At 42.9% G+C, this 19526-nt stretch overlaps 1 protein-coding gene and 1 non-coding gene across 2 annotated transcripts in view; both read right to left on the bottom strand.

Annotated features, from left to right (window-relative positions):
- The window catches only part of LOC145392987 (uncharacterized), a 200874-nt gene that overhangs the window by 32444 nt on the left and 148904 nt on the right, over window positions 1-19526 (bottom strand). The window contains exons 9-10 of the mRNA XM_080267291.1: window positions 13776-13952; window positions 10907-11047 (exon numbers count right to left, since the gene is read on the bottom strand). Of these exons, the coding sequence (XP_080123417.1) occupies window positions 10907-11047; window positions 13776-13952 (318 nt within the window). The remainder of the gene's footprint in view (window positions 1-10906; window positions 11048-13775; window positions 13953-19526) is intronic.
- TRNAR-CCU (transfer RNA arginine (anticodon CCU)) lies at window positions 17016-17088 on the bottom strand. The gene has a single exon. It is a non-coding gene; the product is annotated as a tRNA-Arg (tRNA).

Below are 19526 nucleotides of genomic sequence, written 5' to 3'. Positions count from 1 at the left end.
CAGAAAATATTTCACAACCACCTGGACCAGCTCCTTATGCTCCTTCTCCCCACCAACCCCACGCCTGCTTCCTCCACACCTCACCAGCCTAACTCACCGATCCTTCCCACACCATCCAATCACCCAATCCCTCCCATTCCACCCAATCTAATTCACCCCAACCCTTACCTCCATCACAACTTTTGCCTACCCCTTCACCTCCACCCACACCCCCACCTCTCCCTCGTGCTGTGGCACCCAACACTCATCACACACACAACGTACACATTCTTCATATAAACACAGATGACACAAACACCAAAAAACAAGAACTCACACAATTCCTCAAACAACAAAACATACACATTGCCATCTTACAAGAAACAAAACTATGTACAACACAAAAAACACCTACATTTCACAAAATCACCACCATTAGACAAGACCTGGTCGATGACGGTGGTGGTGGACTCATCACCCTGTACACAAATCCATCAGCTTTTCAGATACTAGTCTATCTATCTATTGCCAGATGCCTTAATCCCATACGGGGTGGCCACAAAAAAATCGCCTCCACGTTGCCCTGTCCCCCACCATTTCACTGCCCTGCTCCCAATTCACATCCCCCTCTCATATACCTCTCCACTCCATCCCTCCATCTCATCCTTGGCCTCCCCCTCCCTCTCTCCCCCTCCACCTCAGTCACATACACTCTCCTCATCAGTCTCTCACTCTCCACCCTCTACACACGGCCAAACCACCTCAATGTGTTTCTTCTAACGCTTCCTATCACATCCACATCCACACCACAACGCTCCTTCACATCCTCATTTGTCAGTCTGTCTCTCCTTGTGACTCCACAGGCTCCTCCCAGATACAGTAATTCATTTCCACTGCTCTCTCTTGACTTGTGTCCCTCCAACAACGTTCAAGCTTCACTTCCATATGTTAGAGTTGGTATCACAATACTGTCATGTAGTAACTTTTTCACTTCCATGCTCACTTCCCTCTTTCTTATCACTGCTTTCAAGGAGCAGCAACCTTTCTTCCTATTGTTGTACCCTTTAATACACTTCACCCTCCAAACTTTCATCCTTACTCATCACACTACCCATGTACTTCAACGTACTCAGATTTTCCATTTCATCATCCAACTTCACTGTACATTCACTGACTTCACTTCTCTCGAAGACCATAATTTTACTCTTCCCTACATTCACCTTTAGATTCCGTTTCTTACACACTCTCCCAAACTTATCCACCAATCCCTGCAGTTCCCCTTCGTCTTCACTTAACAACACAGTATCATGTGCAAACAACAGTACAGGGAGTTTCCAAACACTGCTCTCTCTCAATAGGGCCACTCCAACATCCACTACCCTACCTTGTATCTCTTTTATAACCTCATTCATGTACAGATTGAACAACTATGGAGACATGACACATCCCTGCCTCAACCCAATCTTCAAATAGAAAAATTCACTCAGTTCACTATCCACACGCACTGCAGCCTTAGCACCCTCATACCTACTTTTCACAGCACTCAACAACTTCCCATCTACTCCATATATTCTTAATACTTTCCACAATCCTTGTCTATCCATCCTGTCATATGCTTTCTCCAATCCATGAAGGCCACATACAACTTCTTTCCCTTCTCTAGAAACTTTTCCACTAAAGATCTAGAATGAATATCTGATTTACACAACCCCTCCCGTTCCTAAAGCCTCCCTTTTCTTCTCCAAATAATTCCTCTGTTATTTCCCTAACTCTCAATAAGTATCCTACTGTATACTTTTCCTATTACACTAAGAAGACAAATGCCCATATGATTACCACACACTTCTTTTTCCCCTTTCCCTTTGTACAAGGGAATAATTATACCTGACTGGCAATCCTCCGGGACTTTGCCTTCCTCCCAGGCCAATCTGCACATCTTCCACATCCATTCAATTACTATTTCTCCTCCATGCTTCAGCATTTCACCACACACTCCATCAATTCCTGGGGCTTTCCCAATTTTGACTTTCTTCATTGCTTGCACAACATCCATCCTACTGATTTCTTCCTGTCTTCTCACCTCCCTACTCCTCCTAACCATTCCCCAGCCACTTATACTCACATTACTTACATTCTCTATGTTCAACAATTCCTTAAAGTGTTCTCTCCATCTGCTCACTTTTCTCCCTTCTCCACTAGTAATCTACCATTTTTATCTTTCACTCATTGCCACCCTGCCTAATTCTCTTTACCTCTTTCCAGAACATTTTCTTACATTCCCTTCACTTGACACTCAAATTCCTTCCAAATTCCTCATCCACTCTCTTCTTACTCTCTCTTACTAATCATTTCATCTCTCTCCTCATTTCTACATATAACTCTCTCTTATGTCTCTCAACATCTTCCATGCCCCTGTTTCTCATCCATTCATTGTATGCTTTCTTCTTTTGTGCCACAACCTGTCTCACCTCTTCATTCCACCATGCTGTTCCTTGCACCCTCTTTCATCTTCTCTTCACCCCACACACCACCTCACATGCTGCACATATTCCGCCTGTGAATATCTTGCACACATCTTCCACGTCCCCCATCTGCTCCAATTCATATACTAGTGCACATACAAAATCACTTCTTCCCCCACATGACACCACAACAGAACTGCAATCAATTAAAGTACACACTGGTAACAAATCACACATAACAATTGCCAATACATACATTCCCCCCCAACTGTCCCCCACAGAACCACACAATTTCATTTTTCATTCATTGCCAGACGCCATGTATCCCACACGGGGTGGCCAAGGGCTTAGAGTTAATTGTTTTTACAGGGAGGGGCACTAATCCTCCACCAACCCCACTTGACACGTAGGGATGCCAACAGCATCTGGTGTTCCCAGGCGGTCACCCATCCAAGTACTAACCAGACCCAACGTTGCAATTACTCTCATCAAATACACCACACCACTAACATACCCAACATTAACCTGGGTGATGATTTCAACACCAAGGCGTCGGCCTGGCACATCAACAACCTTGACACAGACATAGAGCTGGTGTTACAATCCCAAACAGATAATCTTTTCATACTGAATAATCTCCATCAACATACCCATATCCCACACCAAGCCCTCTTCCTCCCATCATCCCCAGACATCACCCTTTGCTCCCCAAATCTCGTCCTCACAACATCCCGGAGAGTGGTCAAAACCCTTGGCTCTGACCACCTCCCGATCATCATCACTACCAAAACCAGAATCACCCCAGGTGGCCTCAGACACATACACACTAATTATAGGAAAGTCAACCGGGAGACGTTCACAACCGAAACAGAACAACACTCTGAAACATTAAACGGTACACCCATCATAAACATTAACACCACTTTGCACACTTTCAATACAATTATTCAAAATGCAGACAAAAGACACATTCCTAGAGGCAACAGAAAGAGACACAACCCCAACTTCACATCAGAAATTCAAGGCCTCATCAGTCAACGGGACACACTACGACACTCCACAACACCCCATACACAAGACACCATACAACAAATACAAGAACTCTACGCTCAAATAAACAATATCAGAACAGCAAACATTAAACTGGAATAATTATCTCCAAACACTTGACCACAAAACAAACATCAGCAAACTCTACAAAACACTAAACAGCATCACACTCTCCAACAGCAACACTACACAATCACACACAGCCATCACAACAACAGACGCCATACCTTCAAACACACAACAAGCAAACACTCTCATCAATCACTTTTCACATGTCAGCCATTTAAAGCTCCATCGTCATGACTGACGTGTCATCCGATGCAAGAGACAGTTCCCCATAGACCCAGACTTTGCACCTTTCACTTACAACCAGACAAAGAACATCATTAGCAACCTTAAGCACTCAAATGCCTGTGGACCAGACAACATAAGAAACATACACCTTAAACACCTTGGACCACAAGGCATACAAGCACTCACCAACATACCAAACTACAGCTACTCACACAACATAATACCCAACATCTGGAAGCATGGCACTATCATCATTATCCCCAAACCCAACGAAGACCCCACATTACCTTCCTCACACCGCCCCATCACACTCCTCTGCACCCCCTCCAAAGTCACTGAACGACTGGTATTACAACAAGGTACACCTCACACCCCACCAGCCCCATGACAACATAGTTTTAGGCCATACACTCCACAAACACTCTTCTTATAGACCTTACACAGAAAGTTTTTGATGGCATGAATTCAGCTAGACCACCACACAGAACACTCCTGGTCACACTAGACATTAGCAAAGCATTTGATGCCATCCCCTGCCACAACCTTACAAACAAAATATTCAACACAAATATGCTCAATAAAAGAAAAAGATGACTGGCAAACTATTTAGCAGGCAGATGTGCACACGTAACATTTGCTGGTCAATCTTCGAACACCAGAAACTTCACAAATGGCATCCCCCGAGGATCTGCTTTGTCCCCTACTCCCTTTAACCTATACATGCATGACATACCCACACCCAACACACCACAAAAACACACAGCTTCCTATGCGGATGACATAACACTTACACCTACGCACCAAAACGCAAACCCAGTTGCACACATCCTCCAACCTTACCTCAACACACTTCACAAATGGTTCACCACAAATAGACTCAAACTAGCCCCAGCCAAATCTACAGCAACCCTTCTCACAAACTGGACGGCAGAACATAGTCACATTCCACACCTCATCATAACACTACCCTACCACACACACACACACACACACACACACACACAAAATCCTTGGTGTAACATACAATACATCAATGTCATTTAAACAAAACATCGCAAACATTAATGATAAATTAACACCAAGACTCAACGCCATGATGTCACTTGCACATACAACAATTGGATACAACAAAGAAACCACCACCATAGTATACAAACAATATATACGTTCCGTGATGAATTATGCAAGTCCTGCTTGGGCTTCTAACCTCACTAAAACACACTACAACACTCTACAGACTATACAGAACAAGGCCCTAAAAATAATCATAGGCTGCACAGTACTACACCCACAGACCACCTACACAAAGAAGCCAAAATCTTCAAAGTCAAGGATCATCTAGACGTGAGAGGCACCCAAACTCTCACCGCAGCCTCCACAAACCCACAACATCCACTGCACTACATGGAAGCACATCCACACACAAGGAACATCAAAACAACACCCAGCACACAATATCATACACAAATACTGTCATCTCTCCCCCCTTGCCCACCTCAGACTAGCTTCCAGAAGCATATCCATACTCAAATCACTAGCCAGTCCATTCAGTCACTCAAAGACAGCACACAGCTGCATGCATGGCCTCCTGATATCCACCCTTCTGAATCCTATCTCCCTCATGAGGACAGGGTCCACCTGGCCAGGCTAAGATGTGGGCATCATCCAGCCTTCTTGAGCTATCAGAAGAGGCTGGATGACTCCATCGCTGATGCCTGTCCAGGATGCAACACAGTACCCCATACTATTAAGCACATTATGGAAGACTGCACTCCACACAATCACCTGCACCAACAACACAACATACACTCCTTGGGATCTCTGTGGGAAAGCCCAGTCTCGGCCATGGCCTTCCTTAGGGACTGAGGATTGTTCAACCAGACTGCCTAGGGAACAACTACTACTACAACAAAGCACAGGGACAAACATGCAACGAGGTTGGAATCTACCTGCCTTCCCCTGTGTTTTCTCATGGTCAGCTTTTTGTTGCATTTTCAAAAGCCATGGCATTCCACCACATGCATATAAAAGTTGATCAGAATTAATCTCATGGAGTATTTAATAACAAATTTATCACCAAACATGTGGTATTTCATGAGTTGTTCAAAATGAAGATCACATTTTAAGAGATACATATGTCAAAGTTAATAAAGGATGCACTTACCATCCACTCACTCAATGTAGTGCTGCTTTGGGTGTCTGCCCTTTCGTCTCTTCCTTGTGTCCTCTTCTGTCTTTCTTTTCTTCATTCTTTCCTTTTCCTTCTGCCTATGGGTGACTTTACATTCCCTCTTCTGTCTTCCATTCCTTTATTCTTTCCTCTTCCTTCTGCCTATGGGTGACTCTACACTGAGTGACAAGCTAAATGGTTTCCTGTACTCCAGGAAACCATTTACTACTCTGGGCTGGGATGTTCAAAACATCATTGCCAGATGTCACTATGATCATCGTAACGTGCTCATAGCGGCCATCTTTGATCGTAAGTTACGATAACCGCTAAGGTGTATCTTCTAACGCTCGGGACAACCCTCGTAGCTCACGATGATGCGATCGTAAAACCCGTTCCGTTCTGCTCCTATTGTTCATAATGCAACCCAGCTGATTGTCGCTGGGCCAATTAGAAGAGAGATCTCATAAACTTGAAAGATTGTGAGCCAGTCATAATGCACTTTCAAAATGTAAACAAATACACTCCTCCAAGCACGCAATTACATCACTCAAGCAACTACGGTATTCATCCCAAGACATTTGAGAAATGCCAAGTGACAAGCCCCCCACCAAACGAATTTGTCGAGCAAATTTTACTGATGAGAAGATGATGGTGCTAATACAGGGTTGGCTCGACAGACAGACAGTGATGAGGGAAAGGTTTAGCGTCAAAGTGACTGCTGACAGAAGACAAGCAGCATGGGATGAGATATTAACGAAACATATTGATATTTTTGAAAATATCGAGATGCAAACTGAGACTCTTTTACTTGAATAAACAATATATCATTGGCTTCAGACTGTATTGTTACGACTCCCAGAGTGTTAAACCATGTTTTAATGAACAGTGCATCGGTCTGCATTTTTACAGGTGTAAGCAGTAGATTCCCCTTCACTGCTTACCTCTTGGCATCTTAACTTCCCTAAGATATATTCTGTACAACACATGTGTCATTGTTAATTATTCTGCTCACACATCCCTGTGTTAAGCCGAATGTGTGCCAGCACACTCTGAAATGAGCCACTTGCATAAAATCTGAATGTCATTAACACCTGCAAATGACATGGCACAACACGGGATCTTCTTGTCGCTGGTCCAACTAGTGGTTCAACTCTTGCACACCAATGATGGAGTTCTTGTCTGGGAAACCTATAGTATCTCAACAAATGTTCGGCACTGTAAGCAAATGGATCCAGTCTGTCTCTGTAGTTCCTTTCACGTCTCATCTCTCTTCGTACTGCCAGTTCTACCTGTAAAACCACTTGTAACTCCATCTTCGTTCACAGAAAAGGGTAAATAAACAAACTCAGCATCACTTGATAGAGTTTGTTAGAGAAACATCCACTGTGCGACCCTACGATCACCTTAAGGGTGCTTGTCGGAAATCGTAGCGCTATGAGCAAATATGGCGGATGGAGCATCGTAAAATTTGTTTGAACATATACCTTAGCAGTTTACGAGCGCGCTATGATTATCATACCCGCTACGATGATCTTAGCAGCCGTTACGAGCTTTCAAACATCCGACCCCTGGGCAATAATCATATAACCAAATTATGGCGCCTGGTTGTTTAGTGGGTAATTAAGGTGCTCCAATTGGAGTGAGCCAGTGTAGTTTAATTCCAAGAGATAGTTGGGGTTTATTGCTCACGTAATGCCACACAGGGATGAGAAAGGCTGGTCACTCTCATCTTAAATGTCAGGACCAACTTGCCTAGCCCCGGGCTCCTACACTTCTCGTGGGGAAACATAAGATTAGATGATGGATGGATAGTACTTTCATTTTATTACCTTCTTAACATTCATCCTTATGTATTTTATGCCAGGTACATACATGAAAGGCTTCCTTTATTTGTTAGTAAAGACTCATCATAAGAAACCCAAATGTTAACAGGTGTTTGTTTTGTATTAACAATAACTGCCTTGCTTTCATACATTAAAGTTTCAATACACAAAAGGACTTGGCCAAAGAAATTACTAGCATGTTACTGATGCAGAGCCTACCTTTGACCTGGGCTATTAGATTATATCCTCTACTTTCATCTGTACCATTAACCATGAAGATGTCTTTTTAGTCTCTCAATGTGAATCCATCCATCCATCCATCATCCAATCCCATGCCGCCCCATGAGAAGCATAGGAGCCCTGGGCTAGGCAAGCTGGTCCTGACATTTAAGACGAGAGTGACAGCCTCACTCATTCTGGAGTGGCATTATGTGAGCAATAAACCCCAACCATCCCCTGGATACAAACCAACACAGGCTCAATGCAATTGGAGCACCTTACTTACCCACTAGACCACCAGGTGCCATAATTTGGTCATAAGGTTACCACCCAGAGTAGTAAATGGTTTCCTGGTGTACAGGAAACCATCTGGCTTGTCACTCAATGTCGAGTCACCCATAGGCAGAAGGAAGAGGAAAGAGTGAAGGAAAGAAAGACAGAAGAGGGAATGTAAAGTCATCCATAGGCAGAAGGAAGAGGAAAGAATGAAGGAAAGAAAGAGAGAAGCGGAAGGAAGCAAGAGCGGCAAAGGCAGACACCCAAAGCAGCACTACAACGAGTGAGTGGTGAAACCTAACATACTTCTTTCCAGTGCTCTCTGAGCACTCCTAAGTTTATGGGTGTATGGTATGTAGGAGGACTGCTGGGCCTTGATAGCAGGCTGTGCAGCCTATGCCCAGAGTCAGACACATAAAAAAAAAAAAAGTCTGTTGGAATTCACATTTCTACTCTGGCACCAGATGAACATGCACAACTCATGCAAGCACAGTTCACTAGCTTTTACAATACATTTTATTCAAGGTGTCCCAGAACTTCAGGTAGCGATTCTTGGGATCATTTTGAACACAGTTTTTTTATCAGAATGGGTCCAATTCTCAATCATTACAAAGTCACAATTACTGAAAACGTACAGGGCAAAAAAATATTTCTCTCTTAATTCACCCATTGGACCATAGGTAACTGTGGCTCATAATTTAGAATTAGACTCATGATGATATAACACTTTTCTGCTTAAAATCTGCCCATGAATAATTTCTTTAAATTGTACTACAGTACATCAAGTCCTGAGCCATCCTATTATCATAAACAGCAAACTCTTGCATAGAACGAACCAAGGTAACAGAAGTTTACTGCAGTACAGTTTTTAAAAATGTACAAATAGTTTAACAAAAAAAAAACACTAACTTTGTCCATTCAAAAAAACTAATGATACTCCCCTTGAGCCAGTTAAAAATTGTTTTCTAAACATTTGTTCCATCCATAATAATATAAAATATATTAACAAAACTCTAAATCAACTCCAGCTTGACATTCTGTGTTTGAATCAAACCTGGTTGTCTGTATCTGAAATTAATACTTTGCCTAATACTCATTCTATAGTAAGTACAGCCAGGCCTGCCACTGACCATCCAGGTGGAGGTGTGGCACTCATCTACTCTGTGGCATTTATGAATGTCTCACATAAATTCAGGCTTTATCCCATCTTCTTTTGAATTTACAGAAGAATTAATACATTTCCATCAGAAAAGTGCAGTATTAGAGCTGCAACTGTAAATCAGCCAGACAATCCAGGCACAGATCGAGTTTTCATGGAAGAGTTTGGTCAGTTTCTCATAGTATTTGCTTTGAAATCTGTTGGACTGCTTGTTCGTGGTGATTTCAATTACTGGATCAACAACCCTCAGTTGAAACCTTTATTTCTGAATTTCTCAAACTGATCAATTGGGAAGAAAAAAAAAAAAATGTGTTTATCAATTAACTCAGATCTAAGGACATGGGACAGTTGCTGAAAGAGGTGACAGTGAGATGTTACACTAAATGGAGTGAGTTTAAATGCCTGGGTACAATGACAAAAGAGAGGAAACTGTGCAAAAAAAAAAAAAAAGTGGAAGCAGAGTAATACAGGGAAGGATAATGGATGTTGCTATGACAGCCTTGAAAGAAATAGAGGCCAGAGTATGGTGGTGGCAAAAGGACTGGATGAAATATACAGGCGTTAGACTATGGTGTGGCATGAAAAAGAAAGTCAAGAGAAAGAGCAGTGGAAATTGCGCAGTTGCAGAATGTGTTTGTGGAGTGCAGAGTGAATAGTTCTCGAGAAGGAATAATGTGATACGTGAGAAATGTTGAATAAAAAAGTCTGTGGACAGCAGAATGTAAGAGTGTGTACTTACATGGTACGGTCATGTGGAGAGAATGGGTGTGAACAGAATGGTGGAAAGAGTATATCTGAGTGAATTTGAAAGTGGGAGAAGGTGTGGTAGGCCAAGAAGATGGATAGATATGGTAAATGAGTGTGTGTGCAGGTGAGGTGTGAAGAGGATTGAGTCTATGGTACCAACAACAGTTTGGCTGCTTGAAAGAATTTTGTATAAGGAAGTGTACGACATGGGTTTGGCACCTCTGTTCTTTCCCAGTGTTGTGAACAGTTGGACTGACTGTAGCTGAAAGGTAGCATGAAGTGCATAAGTGTTGATGTTTATGCCTGTGAGGTGGAGTGAAGATTGCAAGGGTTTGAATGATGAGTGAATGACAGTATGGCCCATTCAACTGGGCAGACTTGGTGAGTGTATCAGGTTCTTTCTGGCTCTGTGGACTCTACATCACCCTACCCTGTGAGGTACGACACTGGGAAAGAACCGGGTGCCAAACCCATGTCGTACACCCCCTTGTACAAAACTCTTTCAAGCAGCTAAACCGCTGCTGGTACCCCAGACTCATTCATCTTCATACCTCACCTGCACACACATGCACTTACCCATACCTATCCATCTTCTTTGCCTACCACACCTCCTCCCACACTCAAACTCACTCAGATATACCCTTTTTACCACTCCACTCGCACCCATTCTCTCCACATGGCTCTCTCTTCCAAGAACCATGGCATTACATACAGTATTACTACATACCATGAACGCAACAATAGCTTGCGCCATGTCTGCTCCAACTAAGTTGTTCATGAGGTGGCGTGGGGCTGACGCTACCAGCAGCTGCAGCATCAAGGCTATCGGCAACAGGAATCCAATCAAAGAGAAAGCCATTCCTTTCATCTGGAATTTAAATATAAGTACCGTACAGTATTATAAAATAAATGAATGCTGCAGTAAAAGCCACTCAAGCAGTTGCTATACCTTTCCAGTGCAATCAAGAATACGATACAATGATACAAATATTCCTTTACTGATAGAATACTGTGAACACTAAAACTATAAAGTAAGTTGTGTAAACTATCATTACAGGAACACTTTGAATATCAGCCGCAAAATAACATTTGGCTTGATTATTCCATCCTTGGCTCCTTCAAAATATCATAACAATCAGGGTGTGCTGTGTAATCCAGAATTACCTCTACTTGGAGGAGCAATCTGTTGTGCATAAATGGGGCAAAACAAGTGGGTTCAACAGTAATGCCATATCATTAGGTTTCCATAAAATAAATTGAGCACATACTGAAGCAAAGGAAAATCTGATTTAAAAAGAGATGCATAAATAAATAAATAAATGAAAACTAGGTAACAGAGAGCTGTTATAATTCACTTATGTATTAAATGAAATTACCATCTTTCCTGCCATATAATGTGCAACAGTGTATAATGTCCACCAACGATTTGGAAAATGGGTATTTAGATATTAAAAACATACTCAATTTAATTTACTAATTATTCATTGTCTGCATCCACCAATAAGATGTGAGGGAAAATAATTTTGCATGAAATTATTCATTAAAGTGGAAATACACTAATATACACACTGGAACTTTCACAGCCCCCTTGCATATGCTTAGAGGTGATCAGCTGTCTTTTGTTTACAAAATGTGTTTGGTGTGGTGCAATCGTTCATGCATGTGCACATCTAACCCATGGAATGTTTAGTTACTATTTATTTATGAAGTATCAATGATAATGCACACTCATCTATGTCTGCATTACTGAAATCTTAATTAATAATTAGTAGGTCCATCAAGACTTCCTTCTGACTGTTGGTAGCCTTGGCTCTCATATTTCACTGTTATTTTTGCCATTCTGGCAAACAGGGTTTTGTGGCTACCAGCCACCTCAACCCATTTAGGCCTATTTCAAACCATGACCTGTGTGGTACAATGTGCAAGGTGATTTTTAAAGCAATTTTTTTTAAGGGTGAGGGTGGGGAGGATGTGTTCATTACATGCCAGGAAATGTGGTAGTTGAAGAAACTCACGTGCAACAGTTAAGACAGCATTTACATCACATGAAACTGAAGAAACTCTAAACAAGAGAAAATCTGAGAAGCAGTCAGCCAAACTGCTTAGTGCCACACAGAACCATATCATCACCATGAAATTTTCATTAATCAATTGTGCAGTTCAAGCTGCATTTTTGTCCAGAAGTGTCACTCCAACTTTCAGGTTCGAGAGATAAGTGTCTATCTATCTATCTATGGCCAGACGCCTCAATCCCGTTCGGGATGGCCACAAACAAATCGCCTCCACGTCGCCCTATCCCCCACCATTTCACTGCCCCACTCCCAACTCACACCCCCCTCTCTCATATACCTCTCCACCCCATCCCTCCATCTCATCCTCGGCCTCCCCCTCCCTCTTCCCCCCTCCACCTCACTCACATACACTCTCTTTGTCAGTCTTTCACCCTCAATCCTCTCCACATGGCCAAACCACCTCAGTGAATTCCTCCTAACGCTTCCTATCACATCCACATCCACACCACAACGCTCCTTTATATCTTCATTTGTCAGCCTGTCTCTCCATGTGACTCCACAGGCTCCTCTTAAATAACTCAATTCCACTGCTCTCACTCTTGACTTGTGTCCTTCCACCAACGTCCAAGCTTCACTTCCATACGTCAGAGTTGGTATCACAATACTGTCATGTAGTAACTTTTCCACTTCCATGCTCACTTCCCTGCTTCTTATCACTGCTTTCAAGGAACCAGCAACCTTTCTTCCCTGCTGTACCCTTTCAAGCACTTCACCCTCCAAACCTCCATCCTTACTCATCACACTACCCAAGTACTTAAATGTACTCACATTTTCCAGTTCCTCACCATCCAACCTCGCTGTACATTCACTGACTTCACCTCTCTCAAAGACCATCACTTTACTTTTTCCTACATTCACCTTTAGATTCCGTTTCTTACACACTCTCCCAAACTCATCCACCAAGCCTTGCAGCTCTCCTTCGTCTTCACTCAACAACACAGTATCATCTGCAAACAACAGTACAGGGAGTTTCCAAACACTACCCTCTCTCACCAGGGCCACTCCAACGTCCACTACCCTACCTTGTACCTCTTTTATTACCCCATCCATGTACAGATAGAACAACCATGGAGACATGACACATCCCTGTTTTAACCCAACCTTCAATGAGAAAAATTCACTCAGTTCACCATCCACACGCACTGCAGCCTTAGCACCATCATACATACTCTTCACAGCATTCAACAACTTCCCATAAGTGTACTGGGCTTTAAAATATCTGGAATTTGGCAGATTGTGGGCTGGTGGCACCACATAAAATCCTCTAAGAAACAAATTAAGGAAACAGTATATAAGTGTTTAGTGACTGTACAGTAACACAAACTAAACAAGGCATAAGCATGGTATAAACAGCAGTAAACTGGCTACATGGAACTAAGCAAATAACTAAATCATTCACATATAGAGCATTATCATCAAGAAGCTCCTGAGGAAACTTAGTAAATCTGAAAATATCAGCTGACAGACATGACAATGCAACCTTTCTTCTAAAAATATGCAACCTGAAGGAAAGATTCATGTTACCTTTGCCTTGAAGTTGTGTGATCTGGCATTATTATCAGCTTTGATGGCAGAATCAACGAGGGTGGAGATATGGTCACAGTCACGCTCCAGCTGGTTCAGTGTGTTCTGGATGGTCTGGTTGATGGTCTTCTCAATATCCCGACAAACCTCTTCAATCTGGTTCACACACCTTGTAGGCTGTCACAGTAAATCATATGTTTATATTGGCATCATCATCCGAACCATAATTCCAAATATAGCACAAAGAAGGAGACCGGTCAAACAGCATACCCAGTGAAATGAGCATTAAATATCCTCAAAAGCAAAACTATTTGCATATATTTGTAGGACAGTCATTCTGTGGGACAAACATGCTAACATCCATAAGTCTTGGTCACCTGACGGCTGCTCTCAAGGCTGTTTGATCTTTTGTGGCACCTCCAATTAGTCTTTTATTCTTAGTTCATCATATAAGCTCGCACCCCCCGTCTTCTTAGGTTTGCCCCTTGGCACTATTTCTATTTTGCTTCACCCAGGTAACCTCTTCCACTTTCTTCACATCAGAACTTGCTCACTAATTTGTTGTCATGCTACTGATTAATTTCAGAATGGACATTTGCTTGTACAGTGTTACACATTTCCATTAAAGTTCTCAAAATGGAAGAAATGTCTTATTCCCTTATCAAAAGAGATGTGTATGGCATATAAATTACAGTGATCATTATCAAGTGTAAGTCTATGTTCTTGTCTGGTGGTAAGGGTGGTTTTGTTTATTGCGTCTATGCATCCCTATGGTAAAAAGTCAGGTACCTATTGTTCTGTGTATCAATCAGTTTCAATTCAGGCCATCCTTTGTTCTATGTGCCACTCCCTGCTGCAGGTGTGCATAAAAGATCTCTGCCCTTTACAATTCTGTAACACACTGCCTGAAAATGTAATATACAAAAGTACTCACTGTAGCTCCTTTCATTTCTCCTGTGGTTATTTTGCATATATATACTGTATATATATATACTGTATATATATATATATATATCTATATATATATATATATAATGCTGATTTTATGTGTGCGGCATGTCGAGGAGAGCGAGTGGAGATTGTCAGGCATGAAAAGATTGAACTTCCTGGTGAGTCTCTTTAGTGTGTGGAAGAGTTTTGTTATTTGGGAGACACATTGTGTGCTGAAGGTGGGGCTGGAGTTAGCTCTGTGGCTAGGGTGAGAAGTGGTTGGAAGAAGTTCAGGGAGCTGTTGCCTCTCCTGACATTGACAGGACTCTCCTTACGTGCTAAGGGGTCTTTGTATGCAGCATGTGTTACGAGTGTAATGTTGTATGGTAGTGAAACCTGGGCAGTAAAGGAGGAGGATATTCACAGGCTCAGACGTACAGAAATGACAGTGATTAGGTGGATGTGCAGTGCATCCCTGCGTGCAAGGCCTGGGGGGGCTGGGTTTACGACGGAAGAGTTGAGAGGTAGGATGGGACTGGAGTGTATTGGTGTTGTGATGAGGAGAGGTAGATTGAGATGGTTTGGGCATGAGGAGAGGATGGGGGATGATAATTGGATGCAGAAAGTGAGACGTGTTAATATTGGGGGTGGGGTTGTGAGGGGCAGATCGAGAAAGACGTGGGACGAGATCATTAAGTGTGACCTCAGGATTAAGGAACTGAATAGGGAGGCTGCAATAGATCATGCAGCATGGAGAGCTGCCATTAAGTGACCAAGGCCGATGCAGGCAAGCATGTTGAAGCCTTCAAAAATGAAAACGATACACACACACACACACACACACACACACAGGATATCCCAGGAGAATTGGGCAAAACTTTGGGAATTGATATATGAGGGAATTCTAAGCAAAAAATGTTATACAGTATGAGCATATATCCAATTCTCAGCCATTACAGAGCTACAGTTAGTAATGCTCTTATGGGCAAATTATCAAGGAGACCATTTTTGCCCATAAGGTCACCAATGACTGTGGCCCCGTAATGGTTGGGATTTGGGCAAATGTTCACATAACATTTTTTACTTAGAATTCCCTCATCTATAATTTCCTAAAGTTGAGCCCTTTCTTCTTGGGATACCCTGTATATGTATACTGCATGTATTGTTTTAATATTTGTTTATAAAGGCTCCAACATGCTTGCATGCATCAGCCTTGGTCACCTAAAGGTGGCTCTCCATGCTGCTTGATCTCTGGCAGCAGCCTTCCTATTCAGTCCCCAGGTCACATTCTTATGAACTCGTCCCAAGTCTTTTTCTGCCTGCCTCTCGCAACCCCACCTCTGGCATTCACACTTATCACTTTCCACACCTAACTGTCATCTCCAATCCTCTCCATATGCCCAAACCATCTCAATCTACCTCTCCTTATTACAACACCAATACACTCCAGTCCCATCCTTCCTCTCAACTCTTCAAACATAAACCTGGCCCCCTCCAGGCCTCGAGCTCAAGGATGCACTGCACATCCACCTAATCACTGACATTTCTGTATGTCTGAGCCTACGAATATCCTCTTCCTTTACTGCCCAGGTCTCACTACCATACAGCATTACATTCCTAACACATGCTGCATACAGAGATCCCTTAGCATGTCTCGCTATGTCTGGAGAGGCAACAACTCCCTGAACTTCTTCCAACCACTCCTCACTCTAGCCACAGATCTAGCTCCAGTCCTACATCCAGCACATGACATGTCTTCCAAGTAACAAAACTCTTCCACACACTCAACGAGATTCACCAGCAAGATCAATCGTATCCATCCATCCATCATCCAATCCTACGTTGTCCCATGAGAAGCGTAGGAGCCCGGGGCTAGGCAAGTTGGTCCTGACATTTAAGATGACCAACCTCACTCATCCCTGAGTGGCATTACACGAGCAATAAACCCCAACCACCCCCTGGATATAAACCTTCGCTGGCTCAATCCGATTGGAGTGCTGTAATTACCCACTAAACCACCAGGTTCCAAAATTTGGTTATATGGTTACCAATCAGCATAGTAAATGGCTTTCTGGTGTACAGGAAACTACTTGGCTTGTCACTCAGTGTAAAGTCACCCACAGGCAGAAGTAAGAGGAAAGAATCAAGGAAAGACAGAAGAGGGAGTGTAAAGTCACTCGTAGGTAGAAGGAAGAGGAAAGAATGAAGGAAAGAAAGAAGAATGGAGGAAAGGAAAGGGCAGACACCCGAGAGCAGCACTACATCGAGTGAGTGGATGGCAAGCGCCCCTTCCTACCACTAAAATATCACAACCCCTGGAGGGACTCGAACCCCCAATCCCTGGCTTAGGAGGCCAATGCCTTATCCATTAGGCCACTGGGGCTGTTAAACAAGCTTGAAAATTCCACATGCTCTCCCCGAGATACCACTCCTCACTTTAGCCACAGAGCTAGCTCCAGCCCCATCTCCAGCACATAACATGTCTCGCAAGTAACAAAACTCTTCCACACACTCATGAGATTCAACAGCAAGATCAATCCTATCATGCCTGAAAATTTCTTCATGCTCTCCCCAACACATCACACATATGAAATCAACATTACTGTATCTTTCAGCCTACCTTTAATACCACAACATCTCTTATGCAGCCACTCATCACAAATAGTGCACAAGATAGAAATGCTTCCCACACTTTTGTGGCAAACTGCACATGGCCACCCTCCCTCTTCTTTGACAGTACCGCCGCCATCCTTAGACACCATCACCTTTGTTATATCCACATTCACTCTCAAGCCCTTGTGCCCAACACCATCTCTCCAGTTCTAAATTTTTTCTCTGCCTCCCTTTCATTCTCTGCAATCAACACCAAATCAGCAGCATACATCTACCTAAGGAGCCCATCTCTGAAGTCACATGAGAGGGCTTCAAGCACAATGATAAACAATAAGGGGCTCAAGACTGACGCATGCCAACATTCACAGAAAACTCATCACTCAAATCTCCATTCACTCTTACCTGCGTGCGAGCACCCACATACATAGCCATAGTCACTTTAACCAGCCACTCCTCAATCTCAAGCTTTCTCACTGCCCATTTCACCATCTCCCTAAGGACTCTGTCAAAGGCCTGCTAAAAGAAAAAAAATTCTTCCCTATATATTTTTCTTGAAGCTGTCGAATAATGAATATGACATCAGTGGTCCCTTTGCATGACACAAACCCAAGCTGCATCTCATAAATTTTCACTCTTTCTCCACTCATACCTTCTAGAACTCTCCATTCTCTTCATTATCTGGTCCAAAAGTTTTCTATCTATCTATCTATATACCTAGGCTGCTTCCCCCATGGAAAGGGAGGTAGCCGAGACAGGACGACACACTCCCCATTTACTCATCCGTTCAAACACAGTCATTCACATCTTAGCCCCAAAGGGGAGAAGGGACAGATCCTCACCACACCACACCACACATGGGTCAACTGCGCAGTGCAATCAGTGACATCCGCAGCAGGGCCCGACAGCAGAGCTGGTTTACCCCTGCCACATCATAATAGACCCATCCCCTTACTCGCACCTGACCTAGCTAGCTAATCAGACCAAATGCGGGAGAATATTCCCTCAGAGCTGCATCATCATTTATTCATTCACAATTTCTCTCCATTTATTTGTCACGCACAGCCACTCTTCCTTGCTCAACAGACATCCCTCTCGCATTTCGTGCTCTCTTCACACTGTCCATCCATCCTATTCGTGGTCTCCCTCTCAGCCTTACACCTCTCACATCAGATCTAGTTATCTTTTTCACCAATCGCTCATTATCCATTCTCTCCATATGCCTAAACCATCGCAACACCCTCTGCTCAACTCTACCAGCCATCTCCCGAACAACTCCAGTTCTCTCCAAAAGTTTTATGCCTCTATAATTTCCTCTTTTCAGGACATCACCCTTTCCCTTGTACACATTTGCAATCACACTCTTCAGCCAATCATCTGGGACAACACACAAATATATAATACAGTAAAACCTCAATATAATGGACTTCAATAGTCCGGAATTCGCTTTTATCGGACTCGAGGAGCTACCAGACTAAATTCCTATATATCAGAAAAAGTCCGATAAAGCCAGAAGCAGTCCGGACTGCCTGACTACTTCAGCTATGTTCACCACAATAAAGTAAATAAAAAGCTTGTTTATCAGTGCAGAGTACAGTATTATTATATATATTATATTCCATCCATCCATCCATCATCCAATCCTACATTTCCCCATGAGGAGCTTATGAGCCCGGGGCTAGGCAGTTGGTCCTGACATTTAAGATGAGAGTGACCAGCCTCACTCATCCCTGAGTGGCATTAAATGAGCAATCAACCCCAACCACCCCTTGGATATAAACCTTCACCAGCTCAATCTGACTGGAGTGCAATAATTACCCACTAAACCACCAGGCGCAAAAATTTGGTTATATGGTTACCACCCACCGTAGTATATGGTTTCCTGGTGCACAGGAAACCATTTGGCTTGTCACTCAGTGTAGAGTCACCCACAGGCTGAAGGAAGTGGAAAAAATGAAAGAAAGAAAGACAGAAGAGGGAGTGTAAAGTCACCCGTAGGCAGAAGGTCAAGGAAAGAATGAAGGAAAAAAAAGACAGAAGAGAATGGAAGGAAAGAAGGATGGAGAGGAAAGGTCAGACACCAGAGAGCAGCACTACATCGAGTGAGTGGATGGTGAGCGCCCCCACCTACCACAAATATATATTATACCATTTGATTATTGTAGTGAAGTTATAACACAGTATAGTAACACAATGGTAGTTAAATGGTAG

Source organism: Coenobita brevimanus, chromosome 23, assembly GCF_032717465.1.
Source record: "Coenobita brevimanus isolate Jiangsu-jjx chromosome 23, ASM3271746v2, whole genome shotgun sequence".
In the NCBI taxonomy this organism is placed as follows: Eukaryota; Metazoa; Arthropoda; class Malacostraca; order Decapoda; family Coenobitidae; genus Coenobita; species Coenobita brevimanus.
The sequence above is the reverse complement of the archived record's forward strand: the minus strand, read 5'-3'. Positions and strand labels throughout refer to the sequence as shown.